The sequence below is a fragment of the Orbicella franksi genome, chromosome 13 (genome assembly GCF_964199315.1).
Source record: "Orbicella franksi chromosome 13, jaOrbFran1.1, whole genome shotgun sequence".
NCBI classification, from domain to species: domain Eukaryota; kingdom Metazoa; phylum Cnidaria; class Anthozoa; order Scleractinia; family Merulinidae; genus Orbicella; species Orbicella franksi.
Window position 1 is genome coordinate 12,970,318 of NC_138157.1, and position 19,162 is coordinate 12,989,479.

The 19,162-nt window shown below is 40.4% G+C and overlaps 2 protein-coding genes and 1 non-coding gene across 3 annotated transcripts; 2 read left to right on the forward strand and 1 right to left on the reverse strand.

Annotated features, from left to right (window-relative positions):
- Window positions 1-47: 47 nt before the first annotated feature.
- On the forward strand, window positions 48-14,708 carry LOC145465237 (putative G-protein coupled receptor CG31760). The gene is made up of 10 exons (XM_081449010.1): window positions 48-1,032; window positions 3,884-4,061; window positions 5,143-5,481; window positions 6,589-6,657; window positions 7,217-7,326; window positions 7,739-7,950; window positions 10,994-11,132; window positions 11,996-12,101; window positions 12,721-12,858; window positions 13,588-14,708. Exons 1-10 carry the CDS (start codon window positions 215-217, stop codon window positions 13,780-13,782), a joined length of 2,304 nt encoding a protein of 767 aa, XP_081305136.1. The 5' UTR covers window positions 48-214; the 3' UTR covers window positions 13,783-14,708.
- Window positions 11,398-11,470, reverse strand: Trnan-guu (transfer RNA asparagine (anticodon GUU)). The gene has a single exon. It is a non-coding gene; the product is annotated as a tRNA-Asn (tRNA).
- A 2,528-nt stretch (window positions 14,709-17,236) lies between the features above and the next one.
- LOC145466046 (uncharacterized) lies at window positions 17,237-19,004 on the forward strand. The gene has a single exon (XM_081449825.1). It carries the CDS (start codon window positions 18,336-18,338, stop codon window positions 18,939-18,941), a length of 606 nt encoding a protein of 201 aa, XP_081305951.1. The 5' UTR covers window positions 17,237-18,335; the 3' UTR covers window positions 18,942-19,004.
- Window positions 19,005-19,162: the final 158 nt, after the last annotated feature.

Consider the following 19,162-nt stretch of genomic DNA (forward strand, 5'->3'; position numbering starts at 1 on the left):
GCTGTATTCCCTAGCGATTTCAAATTGAGAAACATCACTCTTTGCCCAAGAGAAAAGCGGCGTGACTGGATAGCGTTACAAAACCTATTCATTTGGGTGTGTGACTTAATGATTGCCCCGTAACAGTACTGAAAGATTTCCGTTTCAATCGTTGTTTAATAGTCGACATGACTTTTGGGCCATTGGGCCACAAACGTCTTCTCAGCTGGGTGATATGAAGACTTACAAACTTCAGCTCTGGGTTTTAACACAGTATATTTTCATTGGTGGTCTTGACCAGTATTGCCGTGGGATCATTTTTTCAGGGGCATCCGCGGACGAGGTCAAAGATGGCGTGGAGAGCAGGAGTTCTAGTCGCTCCGGCTCTGAAAGCCCGGAGTCACACAGAAGCAGCCTTTTGACGGCTTTACAAACGATACAAAGAGGGATGACCAATAATCATGCCTACTGTTCTTCTAATCAGTCGGTGATTCTTGACATTGCTTTCCAGAACGCACGCTGGAAAAGCGAAGCATTACTTGCTGTCGAGGTTGCCAATTTGTTGACTTCATTATGGCGCGTGAAAACATCTGATGGCCTCTCTATGGTGGAAAATGACACGCTCCTTTACAATATCGTTCGATCGAACGTTCGATTTTCGCCGTCCGTCTTTGGTTCAGTGATTTGTTTTGAAAGAGACCAGTATCGAGACTACGAAGGGTTTTGTCCGTACGCATTCAGAGACAAAGCGTACAATGGTATCATCCATGTGAAAGACATCTCTGTTGGCCACGATTATCTGAACAGCACCGAAACCATTTGGTGGAGGGAACCACGCAAAATAAATTTAAACCGAAAGGCGAAATTAGACACAGAAATCTACACAGTCCGTCTGAACCAATCGACGGCAGATGCTTCGCGCAATATATCAGTACCGGTCGTGGAGTACGAGGAAGACGGTTTCTGGACTCGGCCTTACTTCGATTGCTTCGGTGGTGAAATTTGGATGATAACATTTCTCGCCCCGTTTTTTAACGAGTCCAACCAATTTCTGTGAGTATTCAATTTTATTTCCCCTTTATTGTGTATTTGGCCATTAGACTGATGTGTTTAGCTGTAGAAATAAAATTAACATGCTGAATACAGTAGTCCGCTGTGTCCGTGGTCACTGTTGCGTACAGTTTACGTACGCGCGGCCAAGAAGTTCAAAAATCAAACCTCGCGGCCCATGCGATATAATGACATAACGTTGCAACTGTAACATAATTCAGGGATAAAAGCGACTTGAAATACCCCATCCTTCAAAAAATATTGTTGATATTGTGCTTGGTAACATCGCGATTGTCATTTGTTTACTGATTAATCATAATATAAAATGTACCATACTTTACCGAGCTCCGAAAATTCAAGATGCATTGCGTATTTTTGTTTTCGTTTCTGAGACCTGCTTTTATATATGACATTCATTAGTAACGAAACCAAGATTTAGTACGTGCAAGGAAACCGATAAGCGGGTTATACGAGGGACATTAGAAACCGCGGAAGTGATAAGATTTCACGTCATTGCCTATTCTACTCTACCCGTCATTGATGAACTGGTAACTTCTTTGAACCTGGTTATTTTGAGTTCAAAGTTAGTAGGTAATGGGAAAGTAGGATCTGATCATCACGGGAGGCCGAAAGTTTTCTGACGTGGATTACAACTTTATCCTGTGAATTCAACCAACTGACGATCAGCACATTTAAACTGATATGACATCTAAACTGACAAGTGTTCAAGGCTGTAAGCTCAGGGCATTTTTGCGCTGTACATGGTAACCCCAGTTTTCTTGGTTCGCTAGTTTTGCACGCAATTTAGTGCTTTTCGCCCGTGCTAACATATTCAGTCAATTTTTACATAGAAAATCCCAAGGTAGAAAATTATAATAAAAAACTCAAATTTACATGCAAAAAAACCCGAGAGCCTTGCGGAAAACTAATCTAATCAGGTAGAAAACCACGGACTTTTGCCATGCCCTTTCCATGTGTTATGTCTAATTTGATTGTAATAGATCATCTTCTATTTAATGTATCGAGAGAAAATGTGAAAGGTAATTTGTTGGATAGCAGCTACTCTTTTCCTGAGTAGCACTGACAGAGATATTTTATTATGCCTCTCCAGCCCACTATTTGCATTTTCTTTTTGTTGCTCAATTGAAATTGAAATTTTCTTTCAGCGTTACGTATACACACTGAAGTCAAATCGAAATTGTACGAACGTTCTAGCTTCATTATATATATATATATTTTTATTTTCAACAGCTCACTGAGAAATCTATTCTTTATTTGTGAACTTGTATTTCGCGTTAATTGCAAGTGATGCTACGCGCTCGATTTTAGTGAAATGCGTCATGTTCGTTAACATTGCAAACCATTACCTTAAGTTCATTTAAATTGTGCTATCTCGCGCTAAATCTCAGTTGAATCGGTATTCAAGTGTTCAAAAGTCAGGTTGATATAACAAAACCTCAAAACCTGAGATGGGGACAGCCTTGAACAAATAGTGATATTGCATGAGTGACAGGTTGTTCCGTGTAATAGTGATTGTTTTGACAGCGGAACAAGTACCCCATGACTCAACTTTTTTTCTGTTTGTCGGTGGGTCAGCTGAGAACACAAAGCTGTATACAAGAAGTATAGGTTATGTATACAAGAAGTGTGTTTTCAATTTCAGATCGACAAGTTGATTTATATCTTTTGTTGCGAAGATAATACCCATTGTTAATGTTTGACAGCAGTGTGGTACTTCATGTAATTTCGATTATATTTCACTTTAGCTTGTCAACTTGTCGGCGCTTTAAACCAACTCAAAACTGAAGCAATATCCATGCGTAAATGATTTAAGGACGTTCGCACGAAAATTTTCCAGTCGATAGATTTTTTTTAAAATCTTTGCTGCCGTCAGATAATGAGTTACTTATGTCAGTAATGCGAAAAAAAAAATTGGGGTCACCGATTTCCTTTCAGAGATCAGTAAAGCGTGTGGAAAACTACCCTTATTTTGAAAAAACTGGCGCACGTAATTCAGCATAGTTTACAGGGGTTTATAATTAAAAATATCGAAGGTGAGTCGATGGAGGCCAACGATCATAGTCATATTTTGTAGAAGTGGGTCTGTTGCGTAAATAATTCCAAATGCTACCAACGTCTTCATGAAACTTAACCCTTCAAAAGGTATTTGAAACCGTCGCACAGATTAACGTAGAGCTAAAAAGAACGGAATTCGATGGTGCGTTTTGCAAAGAATTCAAACTTCTAGTCGATAGATTTTCTTCATTTTTTCGCTAAGCGTAGAAAATCGGTCGAGGAAATGATCCATCAAAAGAAAAATAGGGGTCACCGAACGACCAAGATCGTTAAATCCAGGAAAAGCCATAGCAATGGCCATCTGCCCTGTCATTGTTCATTTTATTACTTAGCGCGCGCACTCATGCATGGCGTGGCGTGTGAATTTACGTGCGAAGTAAGGATGCGTAGAAACAATTAGCGCGAACGTCCTTAAGAACCATATCAGATTAAAGACGGACCTTCAGCTAAGAAAACGAGTCTAGCAGATCAGTAGATTCTTAAAATTTTTATCGATCGATTTACCAGCAATTGAATGTGACAACTATTGAAACGTATTCTGTTTTCAGACAATTGGACAATGTGCTCGTGGAGTCCTCGCGTGTCGCACTCGGGACTTTTAAACCCGCGTGTCCAACGTGTTTAATGAGCCTGTGCACCCGTCCTTACTTAAACCGCTTCTGTAGCAACGGATTAGCTTCCCAACCTCGATACATTTTGTTAGAAGGCTCTTGAATAGCGTGGCTTGTTTCGTCCTATCCTATAAATGTTCATTTTGTTGGTTAATTCTCTTGTTTAGCGGTGTAGTAAGTATAGACGTTGAGTTGAGCAGCATCGATATAAACCAGTGTGATGCCCAGGACTCGTCTTTGACGGACAGCGGAGGGAAGAATGGAAACAGTGACAGAACTGGAAGTACAGACTCTGTGAAGCTTCTCGATTTTCTTGGCACGCACAAATGTAAGAAATCGACACAGGTAAGGCTGAACGCAATTTCAAATTGTCCAATCGTTCCCAGTGTCTCTCTTCCAGGTGGCGGGAAGAAGATAGACCCGTCTCAGTATTAATAACCATCAAGCAAACAGGGAAACAATTCTCAGTTTCCCCTTGAGGCCAGTCATTGAGTGATTTACCAAGAGAGTTTTACGGTTTTGTAGCCTGCTAATAGAGCTCGGTTTTCAATTGAGTGTTGTCAATCCAAAACCAAACCAATTACTTACCAAGTAGCCAACGCAGCCAATCTCGAACCGCAGTAAAACCAAAACCAAAGTAACTGCCTGATTACTTTCGAGCGTCAATTGAAAAGCGCTCTACAGCCGACTGGAAACCGGCCTGGGAGTGTATACGTAGAGGGGAGGCTGTATCTGATACACGTATATGTATGCCCACATTTTAAACAGCTTAAAAGACTTGCTTACTATGCGATCCAACACTTATTCGTCAATAGGAACTCATATATTCACCCTGACCATATGTATAACTACATATGGTCTTAATACGTTTAGTTACCAGGCGGCCAAATCCTGGAACACACTTAGAAATTAATATCACATTGTTACAGATTTCAACACCTTCCGCAAATTAATGCTGTTATAGAATATTGCATGAATTTGTTAGCTTTGTTAAAATTTCTCTTTCATTATTTTAATTTGTAACATTCGGTGGCTCGAAGAAATTAGCAGAAAAAAAATTACTCTGTAATTTCGAGTGTAAATAAAGTTTATAAGTGCGTGCATTCTCGTTGCTCTTGGCGCATTTTTGTCGAATTCGAGAGAAAAAAAAATGGGTCAAGTTTTTGTGGTAAATATGGTGTGGCAGACCGAGGAATTACAACCAGACTCCTCTCATCTCACCTGGGCGAAAAATGATAAATATCACCAGGAGCCATTATGGCTCCTGATATCACATGACCAAGAAAATCGCCAAGAAACAATACTAGTTAATGATATAAGCACCATATAAATATTGCAGAAGGTGTTGAACTGTTTTAACAGGTTACAACAACGTACACCTCGCGACGTGGCATTTAACTTATAAAGGGTTCCTTTTGTTTTCCAGTGTGAGCCAATCGCCAACCAAGGTTTCAAACGAGGCAGCTATCGCTGTACTTGCAAACGAGGCTACTATTACTCAGGCCCCGACTCCGACTCAAAAGCGTTCAATGGCAGCATCATTGAAGAGGAATATGACAAGAAACAGAAAGGACTGTCGTCTTCTTATGACGATGAGTTTGAGTGCATGCCTTGTAGTGAGGGTTGCGAGGAATGCGAGGATGACAGCCCGTGTGTGTATAAAGTGAAAATTACCCCAAGGGTAATTCTTATCACTATTGATGGTGTGGCAGCGCTGCTGGCCTTAGTTATCGGAGCTCTGGTTTTAATCTACAGGGAAAGCAAGGTAATCTTGTTCGTCGAGATTGCTTCTGTGGTCCTATACTGCAGAACAGGCGGATTAGCGGGAGAGAGAGAGCGAAACGGGAAGCACGATTACGGAGCGCGACCGCGAGTGCGAGACAACTCGTATTTCGCTCTCTGACCCGCTAATCCGCCTGTTTTGCAGGCTAGGTCTACCCCGTTCATATTAACTTAATCAATGAAGGTTGTTTTCCTTTTTTTTTTTCTGAAAAAAAAAACAAAACAAAAAAAAAAACGAGGGGATTCAGGTTGGAGTTAGGCCGGGATGCTAATATAATGGAACTCGACAGTTCGGTTTAGTCCTCTGGGAAACTTCGGCGACAAACGGAACTTGTGAAGTGGTAGTCCTATTTTCCCGTTGGGCCGTTCCGAGTTGGAATTCATGCTCCATTAACATTTACCATCTGCAACATGGAGTTTCACAGCTAAAGCAGAGGGAACTGAAACGACGATTGAAAACAAAATGTTATTTTAAAGATTTTAGTGTCCGCCTCAACTGTGCGGCATCGTGATGACAATTTTATTTATATTTGAACGTTTTATAACGTGTAAATATTGTAAGTATAGATCAGGTTCTTATAGGGTTAGTAGTTTTAACATTTTTAGTTATTATCACATTGTTATTAGGTCTTTCTTTTATTTTATACACGACCCCACAAGCTTTTAGCTTTAAAACTCATCGTGTTGAAATAAAGGCTTCCTATCCTATCCTATCCCATCAGTTTTCAAGCATTGCGACTTTCTCGGCCTCACGCGCGCGTCAGCCAAATTGTCGGTTTCTTCGAGAAAAATTCAAAATGAACATATTCTTCTTTACGGCAAATTCTTAACCGAAATTTCAGAAAACTTAATTTTGCAAATGGCAAACTAGCAATAGAATCACCAAGTTGTCAGTGACGGAAAACTGAAGGCCTAATTTGTAGGTGTTTATGGTCTTGTCAAATCGATATCCACACCAGTACACTTTCCTGTCAGTAATATTTCCGAGCAAGTAGTAGCCCTCACTGTTTGTTGAACCTGCGAACACTGTTTGCTATCATGGCATTGTTACAACAAGTGCCCGTAAGCTTTTTGTTTTCTTTTCATAAAGGTTTTTGAAGTGGCAAGTCCAGTTTTCCTGGAGATTCTCCTTCTTGGCGCCGTCCTCATGTACTCGTCGGTAAGATGCTAGATTTTAGACATTTGTTAGAACTTGTAAGCGTGACATTTTTCTAGGCGTGACTAGACGTGACACATATACGTGCGCTAAGCCTCATGGACTATGCGAGACCTTGTGTTTCTCCTTGAAGAGAATCCTTGCTTGTGTTCGCGTTGTTTTAAGTGCCGAGTTGTACGAGAATTTTAATTTAAAAGGGTTCATCTTTACCTAATTTTCAACAAGATATTTCACTTTTGATGTCTGTCTTCGTTCATGCGCAAGTATAATTGTAATGTGATGGTGAATTAATCAACATGACACGAGCGTGGGACAAAGAAAAATTCTGGGTCCCCGACAGGAATCGAACCCATGACCTCCCGGACACCGGGCGGGCGCTCTATCCACTGAGCTACGAGAACTCATGGAGAGCAAGGTCATTTAACTGAGTTCATATATGATAGGTGTCCTGCATACTGTTAGGATCGACGCTATCGAATTCATCGTGAGTAGTGATAAGTTAATAAAGATTTATTTATTAACTTATCAAGTATAATTGTAATCGCAAACTTTATTTTCCCAGTTAGCAGCAGCTTATGTGGATTCATCTAGTTTATCCTGTACGGTAGAGGTCTGGCTTTACCAGTGCGGCTTTTTTCTTGTTTATGGAATTCTTGCTTTGAAAGTTTGGAGGTAACTTAAGTTTATTTAACTTGAATTTGTTTCTTTGTCTATTTGTCCGTTTGTAAGTTGTTTACACATTGAGTATAGAAGGATGATGTGAAAACTATTTTGAAGTGATGATTTTCCGCAGTCCAGTAATGGACTCCTGTCTATATTGAGTAATAGATCCTTTTGGAAGTAGCACTACTCGCTTTAGGGAGCGTAAGCAAACCACGACGACGACGGCAACGAGAACGTCACCAAACAAAAGGTTTAATGAGTTGAACAATGGCTGTGCACGTGCATTATAAATCTTTGTACATTTCTTTGCAGTCCTCTGCAAAACAAAAACGTGAAATAACCAAATTCTGCTTAGCCTGAGGAACGCGAACTTTGACGACGGGCTTTTGGTTACCACGCCTTTCTCTGTTTTTGCTTTCAGGGTATCGACATCGTTCCGTGTTCGTTCTCCAAGACGGGTGGACGTGACAGAAAGCATGATGGCGAGTCGCCTAGCCATACTGTGTACCGCAGTTATCATCTATCTTATCGTCTGGACCTTATTCATGCGTCCACACGTGGTCCATGGCAAAAGCGATCTGCGATTTACACAGTGCTCCTATGATGACGTCATGGCATACGTCAGTGTGTCCGGTAAGCTGTAATTTACGTGTTTAGTTTTTCTGCCGAAAATTGTAAAGAACAATGAACTACGAAATGGAGTGAAGACGGAAAATGGTAAAAACCAAATATCACAACAGCAATACTCTTTGCATGTATTCAGTTTTCTTTGTTCTTTATATTGAACTTTGATTTGCGTGCTTATCGCGAGGACCTTTAAGTGGCTATTCAATATGTCGTGTTTAGCTTTATCGAATGTAATACAAACCGGAGGAATCTTACCGGTATTGCTTGACTCGATTTACAAAGTCATAAGCTTTGAAAGCAGTCGGTTCTGCGTGGTGTTTTGCATGGGTACTTCATTATTTTATCCTGATTTTAACGCCAGAGTTTTGTGGGATTTGGCGAACGACAGACGTGCATGTTACATGTATGCGACTTACAAATTAGGCCTTCTTAGACGTTCTCCATCTTGGTCTTACATGGCGAGCACAATCTGGGGAGAGCATACAATCTTGCGCTTGACATCCGAAAGCAAGATGGCAACCGTTTCAAGTTAGTTCTGGGCCCGAACGACACACTGAAAAAGGGACTTTAATTCTTTGCATATGCGTGTAGACAAAATTACACAAGATTGAATCGGAAAGCGTTGAGCCAATTCTAAACTTAGATCGTAGTTAGATGTATTTGTATGAAGTCGTGCATTCCCTCCTTTTGTGGTTATAATTTCATCAGTAAAAACTGATATTATAAGTTCATCGAGGTTTTAGTTAGCAGTAACTAATTGTCTTGAATATAACAGGGAAAGATGAACAAGGATGTGATGCAGTAGTAACGTATAAAACTTGTTTTAGGGACCGTTCATTTTTGATGAGGGAGGGGGGGGGGGCTGGTGGGATTTGGGAAGCACCATTTAAAAATCGCATGACCCCCCCTCAGCTTACCAATTTTTTCACATGCCCCCCCCTTATAGCGGTCATTTTTTGGGATGACCCCCCCCCAAAAAAAAAATTGAACAAACAATATTTAGATTTCAACTTTTTTAATATTTCTCTATTATCCCCCTACTTCACGTTATTGTGCTCACTATGAAGACAATATTTACCATCTCTATACGACAGAGAGCTGTTGTTTAAAAAACAAATCAAAAGAAAGAGAAGTCAATTTCGGATCTCCTAGTTATGGCTCGCCCTGAGCGTGTGGCACTTGGCCTCTCATTGGTATCTTCCTCATCTGAATTGATGAATGCAAGAATGACGTCACTTGAGTCATCTTCTCCCCCAGAGTCAATGGCATCACTGTCATACTCATCATTGTCACTTTCATCCGTTTCACTGCTGTCAGCACTTGCCCTGTTGTCATTTTGTGTCAATGTCCCGGCATTTCTCAGTGTTGGTTGGCCAGCTCTGAGAGGACTCTTCTGCTGCAAGCATGAATGTCTTACAATTGCCTTTACTTTCTCACTCTTGCTGCTTTTCAAATGCTGCTTCAGCCCGTGGTGGTTTGAGTACTTGTTTAGTTCTGGAACACGTAGCTTTTTAAGCTTGGTTAGACCTTCGCACAACTCAGTCCAAGGATAATCCTCCTCCCTACTTAACTTTGCCTTTTCTTCTGCTCTCTTTTTCCTTTTAAATTCCAGCACTTCAAGATGCTGAAGATAATCCACCACAAACTTCGATTTGAGAATAAACTTATCTGCAAATAGAGCAACGCTCTCTGGGTCAGATAAAACCAGCCTGCCACTTCCATGCTCTTTCTTCTTTATATTGTTAATCCAATCGGGGAAAGAGCGCACTACTACATGAGCATCATGAAAGAGGCTCATTCCAAAATGCGCAATAATGGCGAAAGCGACGAGTCGTTTAAGAAAAGGTTTACAGCTGAACGATCCAGGCAGTTTGACATCTTACAAGCAAAAGAAGCAATTTTTCTAGGTGCGGATGGCTGTTCAGAAAGGGCGAGTGAGTTTTCTATGCAAGGGTACCAGTTGAAGCCCAGTGATGGAAGAAAACTGAACTTCTCCATCAAAGAGCACAGAGCAATAGTGGAAAAGTTGAATGTCATATTGAAAGATGTAAAGGAACACGATTCCACACTCTTTCAGTCCAATGGGCTTGCTTTAAAGCAGGGCGAAGAATTTGCCCACAGTTTTAATGTAAGACAGATCAAATGTACAGAAGCTAAGTTGACGAAGGTCACGCAGGACATGGAAACACTAGAAAATAAGAAGAGCAATTATAACAGCATATTCAAAGGCATACTCAAACAGCACATCAACAAAAGGAGAAGGAAAAAAGAAAACCGCAGAAAGTCAAATGAAAGAAAGAGGAAGCGGACTGAAAACAACGTCCAACGAGTTTATGGAATCTGTGTTGGAAACCCGCTAGGAAATGATCTTCCACAATGCCTTATGTACCCTCCTAGAACGGCCGTCCCGGAAGAGTGTCTTAAAGTTGAGGATGTTGCCACGTCGATATTTAGAAGAGATGCGCCATACATCGCCCAGCTCTTGGAAGGGAATTATTTCACCAATGCTGCAAGAAGCAGAATCACCACCAACCTTGAGCGGGAAGTCAGAGATTATGTTTACACCTTCATGTACCCTGAAGAGTACACTCTGACGGAAAGCATTGCTGCTTCTTGCAGCATTGGTGAAAGAGACTCCCATAGCAGCACAAGCGGCGACGAAGAACTCGACGACAGCGGAGATGAAGATGAGTGCCGGTGAAAGTTACATTCGAAAATAACAGTGTTAAATACTTCTTTTCAGTAGCTACAAATGCTTTTTGTCGCCAAACGTTTTTTTAAAGCAGAAGGAAAGTTTGTAATAAATTTGTATCCTGCCTTCTATGTTTATTCTATAGCATTTTTTTGGATATTCAAACATTATGCCATTTTAAAGTTTTACTAAAATATTTCACGTGACCCCCCCTTTTTCCCTTATTTTTTTGGGATGGCCCCCCCTCGAAAGCCATTTTTTTCGCATGGCCCCCCCCCCAAATCCCACCAGCCCCCCCTACCTTATAAAAAATGAACGGTCCCTTAGTTTTTATTTCCATATTTATTTTTCTCACAGGCGATTTTATTCTTTTGGTGGGCTCCATGTTTTTGTGCTTCCGGGTTCGAAATGCTCCATCAGCCTACAACGAAACCAGATTCATTTCTTGGGCAGTTTACAATGCCATGTTTATCACGTGTTTTGTCGGCGTGTTGAGGTGAGAAATCTGAATTTCCCGTTTTCAGTAACGCGTACGCATCATATTGAAAATGAGAATCAGGGATTGCGTTAGGCCATGTTTATGGTATGAAAGGTGATAGACCTAGTAGCTAGGAGGTAAAGAAACTGGACATGTCTGAGCTAATACGATTCTAATACTGATTTCCAATACTAGTACGAATCTGACAGATGTTAACTTTGAACTGCGGAGAAAGATATAGAGACGTGAATGATTATCACAGTTGAATAAGAGGAAAACAATCAGGCTTGAACGGGATTCGAACCCATGACCTCTGCGAAAACGGTGCAGTGCTCTACCAACTGAGCTATCAAGCCAACTGGGAGCTGGGTTACGTTATGAATTAAGTAGTTTTCCCCCTGAATGATATGCTAGTCCGTCAGAGAATAACCCCAGCTAACGAATCGTCTGCACACACGCACCCTTCATTCATTTGTTCATTTGTTCGTTCTTGTTTACGCATAGGTCGCATGTTTCAGGGACTGTACGCAAGCTGATCGAGGCATAAAAATACGAAGCTGATCGAGGCATAAAAATATTTTGTGGCGAAGACAATTTTTAAGAACTTTGCACACGATGCGACATTGAAAATTAAGGTCATATTGTCCCAGCTTCATAATTAATGTACGAATTCGAACCAGCTGAATTTCATGCAACTTCTGTGGCAACAAAATGTTGTCCCGCAACAGAACCTTCTCGCCAAAAACGGGTATGTCATAAGAGGAAAACTGTCACTGCAACATGTTCCCGCTTTATGTCTCCGCAACACGCCCTTTAAAAGCTGACTAGAAACTAGCTATGTATATGTATGTGGGGGTTAGCTTTTGATCTCTTTGTCTTAGGATTCTGACAGTCAACAACACCAATCCCGACATTCTGTTCGCGACGGAATTTATTCTCATCCAGATGACGGCTACCGTGACGGTATTGCTGCTGTTTATACCAAAGGCAAGTTTCATTTTGATACATCGAAAATGATGTAACTTGAAACATCTAAATACAGTAAAATCCCGCTTGTTATCGCCTTCATTTTTTGCAGTCCGGCAAAATAAGTTCTTGTATTTTGGGGTAGTTATTGTCAATTTAGGCTAAGTAGGTTCTTCATTTTTATGACGGAGATATAGTTGTTAATTACCAGATAAATAAACTTGGGTTTGGTCCTTAAATATCCAGTATGTATTCACAACTCTTTTGGGTATTTTCTTGTAATTAATTTTTAAATTACAAGAAAATTTGGGTCACAGTTAAATTATGACAAGCCGGCACTTTAACCAGGGAGTGAGACTGCAAAGTTTTGTCCACATATAAGAACCTGCTTGATCTTAGTTGGCTTAACAGGTTCTGATATTTTTGGGTTTTAAAATGGCAAATTTCTGCCAGCAGGTTCTTAAACCACTAGGTTCTTAGACGCAGTTTTTACTGTACACCAATCGACCAATGAGATCTCAAATGTGTTAAAAGATACTTAAACTTGCTAAAAGTGCTTTTAACAGAGTGTGTTTTATTGTGTTTCGGTAATATTTTATTTAAATCAATTTTGATTTTTTTGGTTTTAATTTCTTAACAGTTCGTGTTATTACGTAAGATAAGTGGACAAGAGATCAGTCGGCGATTAACTGGCCATCCGAGAGGTTCAATCCAGACCCCTAACGGCAGTTGCTTGAATGATGCGGCCACTTTGGAGAGAGAAAACGAAGATTTAAAGGTAATTTACATTTAATCCATATGGTATTTTTTTCTCTTTTTATACAGTGATATTGATGAGAATACCTTTTCGAGCACAAGAAATGTGACACCATTTTGACGATTTCAACGTACATTGTACGAATAAATTTAAATTTTCACGGAGAGAAAGAGGGGTGTCAGCCACAGTAGGCAAGCTAAGGTGAACAATTGAATAGATGTCACCTATAGAAGTACATAGATGCATTCTTACAAATTGAATTTTGGTTGTGGGAAGCGAAAGATGATATGTTTTTCACGAACAAGAACTCACGAGCACGTTGACAAAGCCTGACGCAAACACGAAAGTAGTTCTTTAAGTTGCACCATTATTTAGCTGGTGTAAAAGAGGAGTGACTGCATTAAGCCTTGTTAAAGCCTGATGCAAGGTTTTGGCAATTGTTCTGAGCTAAATTTGTGCAACGTAGTCATAATGGTGCGTGCGAAGCTTTCTTATCAGAGCGTACGTTATATAACCCGCACAATTTTTGTAACAAACGAGTTCTAGATCCATGATCACGAATTTGGAGTTTACCTCAAGTAAAACTAAGGTGTACGTAATACTACACGAGGCTCTGATCTACTGTCAAGCCATGAACTATGTTTATGTACATGCAATCAATCTCCCTTTTCTCCTTCAATAAATATTGCGAGATATAGGGCTCGTTTTCACGTAGACATATCCCGGAATAATCACTTTCTTTTTGTGCAGGATGAAGTCAAGAGACTGGCTCTAAAGGTGGCCTATCTGCATTCTTGTCTCATGAAGGACAAAAATAAACATTTAAAGAGTGCTAGCAACAGTCTTTGTCGAGTTCGCGCCGCTACCATGGATGACTTTAACGATAGTACGCTGAAAAAAATGTCTTCATCACCGGTTTCCAGGTTCCTGAGTTCGCACGTCTGAGAGAGGACTAGGGACTAATTTTCTCGTCATTGCCTGGCGGTGTTTCGATGTACTTTTCATATCGCCCGGCACGGGTTGCTGGATGTACCGCCTATCTAACACATCTCTAAGAAGTTTAAAAAGCTCATTTTGAATCCTTTTGTTTTAGAGCTTAAGGTAAATTTTTATATTACTGGCAAGACGCTGAGATCAATTGGTAGCAATAGGCACCTAAGTCCTTTCACAATTTAATTTCAACCCAGTCAAGTGACCTTGTCAATCACAGAATATGTCCGTGAAGCAAAATGGTGCTAGGAAAAGGAAATGCACGATAAAAACTGCCAATTTAATTTGGCGAGCAGTGTTGCTTCTAAAGAGCACGAGGTTTTGTGGCGGTTGGAAAGTTTTAAATTGTATGGAATTTGTTTGCAGAATAGCAATGTTTGTCATCCAGCAACTTTTCCGCACAATTGTAATTCTTAATTTCTGAAACCGTGGAAGCGCCATAGAGGTCTGCATAAAAGCATTAATGATGTCCAAATTGGCAATCGCACTTGTTGCATTAAACTCTTCATTTCTGGCATCCACTCTTGTTCCAACGACTATTTCGTGTATGGTTGACTAGGTCACTTAACAATTTTCCTCAAAGGGCTTTTTTGTTCCAGTTTCTGTCTTCACCACATAATAGACCAATTTCGATATATTAAAATTCAGCCTAAAACAATAGACCTCAGCACGAGGCCCTGGGGAATAACTACAGAGTTTGTGGGGTTTATTCCCCAGAGCCTCGTGCTGAGGTCTATTGTGTTAGGCTGAATTTTAATATATCGAAATTGGTCTATTTCCCAGTACATTTTTTTTATGTACAATGTAAATGAATAAGAGGTGATCCAGTACATTTTAATGGTTGTAAATATCAAGAATAAAAAATTGCACATTGGCAATTTTAATGAAAGTAAATGAAAGCTACTTTTCGTTAGTACTTTGGTCAGGTTTATTTCTAGCAGAATACTGAGGTAACTGAAATACTCCCTTTGATATTGTTACTTTGAAAGTAACGACAACAGCAACAACGACAACAACAACAGCAGCAGCAACAACAGTAACAACAACAGTAACAAAAATACTGATAAACGTCAAATGCTTTATGTGCCCAGAGAAATGCCTTCAATCTTAAATTTCCGTTTTTGCTTCAAAAACAATTTTTTCTCCCATGCACTCATGCCAGTACGTAATTGACAGAAAACAATCAATCAACCAAACAAAAAACAAAACAAAAGCCAAAACAAAAAAGTATAGGTGGAGATGTGGTTGATCAATATACTTATGGAGGAGGGATCCATTTAAAACTTGAGTTTTGAAAACCATGTGCTTTTGAGACAGAAATGTCGATCGATATTTTTATGAAGGTAAAAACGTTTCCTATTTTATATTTTTCGCAAATAAAAGTGCCGAGTATGAAGTATTTGGAAATTACTCTTAATGCTTCTTTATTAACCTAGCGGATACAATTAGTTAACATCAGGTGAGTGTATTTACAACATGTAGCATAGCAGTTGCAGGTGTTTTTTGAACTATAAATTCAGTGTTACGCTGGATTATTTCCTTTGTCGAATGACCGAGGAGCCGATCTCGAAAAGCGCCCTTTTGTTTCATACGATTGGAATATTTGAAGCTTTAAGTAACGTAAGGTTCAAGGAACTGTTTTTAAGAAGGTTGGATACGTCCTATTTTATTGAAGTGTTGTTTGTTTAAGCCAATGGTCACCGTCTGTTGAAAATGCCTTTAAAATGCTGAATAAAAATGGTCATAATTGACATACCATAAATTAATCAGCTTCCTACCGAGTTAAAATCTTTTTGAAATTAAAACACACTTTAGTGCAAGCAGGCACCGCTCGAGTCAAGGACAATGGTGAACTTCACCATAGAGGGAAACTGCACAAGCAACTTGGACCGAACAACGCCACCATGGTTAACAGGCATGGTAGTATTTCTTGCAGCCTTGAACATCTTCCTATCCATCACCGCTTCGTTTGGAAACATTCTGATCCTAATTGCTCTCCATAGGGTGACTTCTCTTTATCCTCCATCCAAATTTTTGTTTCGATGCTTAGCAGTTACTGATCTTTGTGTTGGTCTTATTTCGCATCCACTGCGTTCCACTTACTTGATGTCTTATATAGCAGAGATGAATTTTAACATTGTCTACTTCATTAGTGAAGTAAATTCTGCCTTAGGTGTTACGTTGTGTGTATTATCGCTGGTCACATCGACTACAATAAGTCTGGACAGGCTCTTAGCCCTGTCACTGGGAATGAGATACAGACAAGTTGTAACTTTGAGACGAATTCGGGCATGCACAGCATGTTCTTGGATGATAAGTGTTTTATTGGGATTAGTATATTTCTGGAACAATCGCGTTCTCTGGATTGCGGCCTTTATCCTTGTAATACTTTGTCTGGTAACCTCTATTTGCTCTTACACGAAGATTAACCTCAAATTGCGACATCACCAAGCCCAAGTACAAGTTCACCAAGGGCAGCCGAATGGAGGAGGGACTCCACTGAATATTACCCGATACAAGAAGACCGTATCTAGCATATTATGGGTGCAGTTGGCATTGCTTGTTTGCTATGTTCCTTCTTGTATCGTGGCTTTATTAAGGATTAATGGGAAAGAGTATTTCAGTCACATGACTTGGTTAGGTGCGGTAACCCTAATCTACATGAACTCATCTTTAAACCCGATTCTCTACTGTTGGAAGATCATCGAAGTGAGGCAAGGAGTAAACAACGCAATCAGACACTGTTGCGCATCAAGATAATTTACTTTTGCTACATATAGATTCAAAAATTGGCAAAATTTGGCAAATAACTCGCGATGTATAAGAATTAACAACTGATACAAGGTACGGGGAATATTTGACTTTTGAGGGAATGGGTTGATTGGGAAATGTTTTTCTCGGGACCTGTGTATGCACGCCTTTTTTCGGCTCACTGAACGTGCGTGAAATTTTTTTCTCTACATGTTGCTTCCATGAACTTTTTTTGAGAAACTATGCTTGCAGGATATCTCAACCCCACCCCCCACCCCCCCTCCTCCTCAAAAGTCAACTGCTGCGATAGGAAATCGCTGAACTTTTCTCTGGGTACAAGAATAAAACTTGTTGGATTTTAACCCTTTAACGAGGAATGAAACTGTGTTGTGTTTTTTTTTTCGGGTGCGATACCGGAAATTGAAAGTTCGGAACATTAACGATCTTCGAAAGTCCCGAGCCCACACAGTCACGACTATTGGAGGTGAATTGAGAGAAGTGTTTCTAAAATCACATTTTGAAACTATCCTGTCACGTTGTTATCACTTTGTAGGATCTATTCTATTTGTAGAGTTAAATTACTTTTTATGCTTTTAACCAGCTTTGTAGCAGCGTCAGCCTTAAAAAGCTGACGAAGAAGATCAAATAAATTGTCAGGATACAATTATATTTTATTTCAGGTGGGACTTAAGAATGCCCGCTAGAACTAAATATTGTACATTGTGTACAAAAGATTTGTTGTTTGAGAAGTAAGCATCAGGAAATTGCGAAGCAAAATTAATGCTCTTTATAATTATTATGTCCTTGGCTCACGTGGATCAATAGACCTGTATTCTATTTCATCGCGGCACTAGGCTTAGTGGCACCCTTACTTTTCTCGTACACGGTGATTTACCTTTTTTCACGCCAGGAATAAGAACTATGTAAGACATTAGTATTTCCGCAAAACAACAAACGGAAAAGGAAATTCCACTGAATGTAGAACTATTGAAGAAGACGGTTTCTAGCATTTGAGAAATGTTCCTTTTTCTAATGTGTCAAGAGAGGATGAAGGATAAGAGTGTTCATCTGCTATATAGGCCTTTTACTAAAGTTATAATACAAGCCGAGAAATTTTGGAGTTTTGATTGGTTGATAGTATCACTATTTCCGCGTAATACTGGTATAACTGCAAAAATGGATAACAAGGTTACCATGACAACACTGAACACAATTACTTTCTACTTTTGTTTTCAAAAAATGGCGGCAAGGTACCCGGAAAAGCTCGCCGAAAAAGCAGTAAACAAAAATACAGTCAAAACTGCTAAGACGTGGATGAATGTTTGGACGTCGTGGGCAGAAAGCAAGGGTCTTAACGATGACATTGTCAAATACGAAGCTAAAGAACTGGATGAATGTCTGTCGCGATTATTTGCCGAAATTCGCAAAAGCGATGGCTCCGGCTATGAGCCGGACAGCCTAAGGATTATGTTAGCTGCCCTCGGCAGACACCACAAACAAAATGACAGCAAAATATCCATAGCAAAGGACCGAGAATTCGTCAAGTGCAGGCAAGTCCTGGAGGGAAAAGCAAGAGCTCTTCGCGAAAAAGGTCACGGAAAACGACCTAATGCAACTAAAGGACTTACCGTCCAAGATGAAGAGCAGCTGTGGAAAATCGTGTACTTGGCGAACAAAATCCAAAGTCACTCCTTTATACTCTGTGGTATCTGCTCACCCTTCATTTTGGTCTTCGAGGTTGCCAAGAGCACCATGAAATGTTTGTCGAAGATTTCAGCTTGGGCAAGGACAACCAAGGCACAGAGTACGTAACATTCGAAGAAAACCCAACAAAGACCCGGCAAGGCCGTCTAAGAAAGAAACGAAGAGCCATCCAGTCAAAGATGTTTACCACTGGTGGTCCCTGTTGTCCAGTCCAGTTCTTCAAAGCATATCTTGCCCACAGACCTGAAGAAATGCGAAACAGTGGCCCGTTTTACCTCGCCATTATTGAAAAACCGAAATCCGAAGTGTGGTACAAGAAACAGAGGGTGGGTGTCAATAAGATCGACTCCTTCATGAAGAATATGGCCTTGGAAGCGGAATTGGATGTAGAGGGAAGAGAGTTAACCAACCATTCGGTAAGAAAAACTCTTGTGAAGAAGCTGAAGGCCTCCAATCAGCCAAGAAGTACTATCATCGGTGTAACAGGCCACACAAGTGAGCGTTCACTGGCAGACTACGAGGAAGGCGACGAAGCAAAACGGCGACAGATCTCATCCGTCATCAGCTCTCCTGTCGGCCAGCAGGTTCAGAATTCCCGTCCAGTTCTTTCCAGTTTGCCCATTCAGCACAACCGTACAGCGACGCCAGCCAAACAGTAGTCCACCACTTTCATGGCTGTCAGGTCACGATAAATTACGGAGCTGGCGTTGGTGTTTTTCAACGAAGCAGCGCTGGGAGAAGCATGCCCGTACCTTTTCTTAACTTGTGGTTTCGCTTCACCGCTGCAGTGACGGCAGAAACAGTGATTTGAAAATAACTTTCATTGAACTATTTCATGTTGTTTGCCTTCAGTGGTTTGAACTTGTTCCACAAAATACTG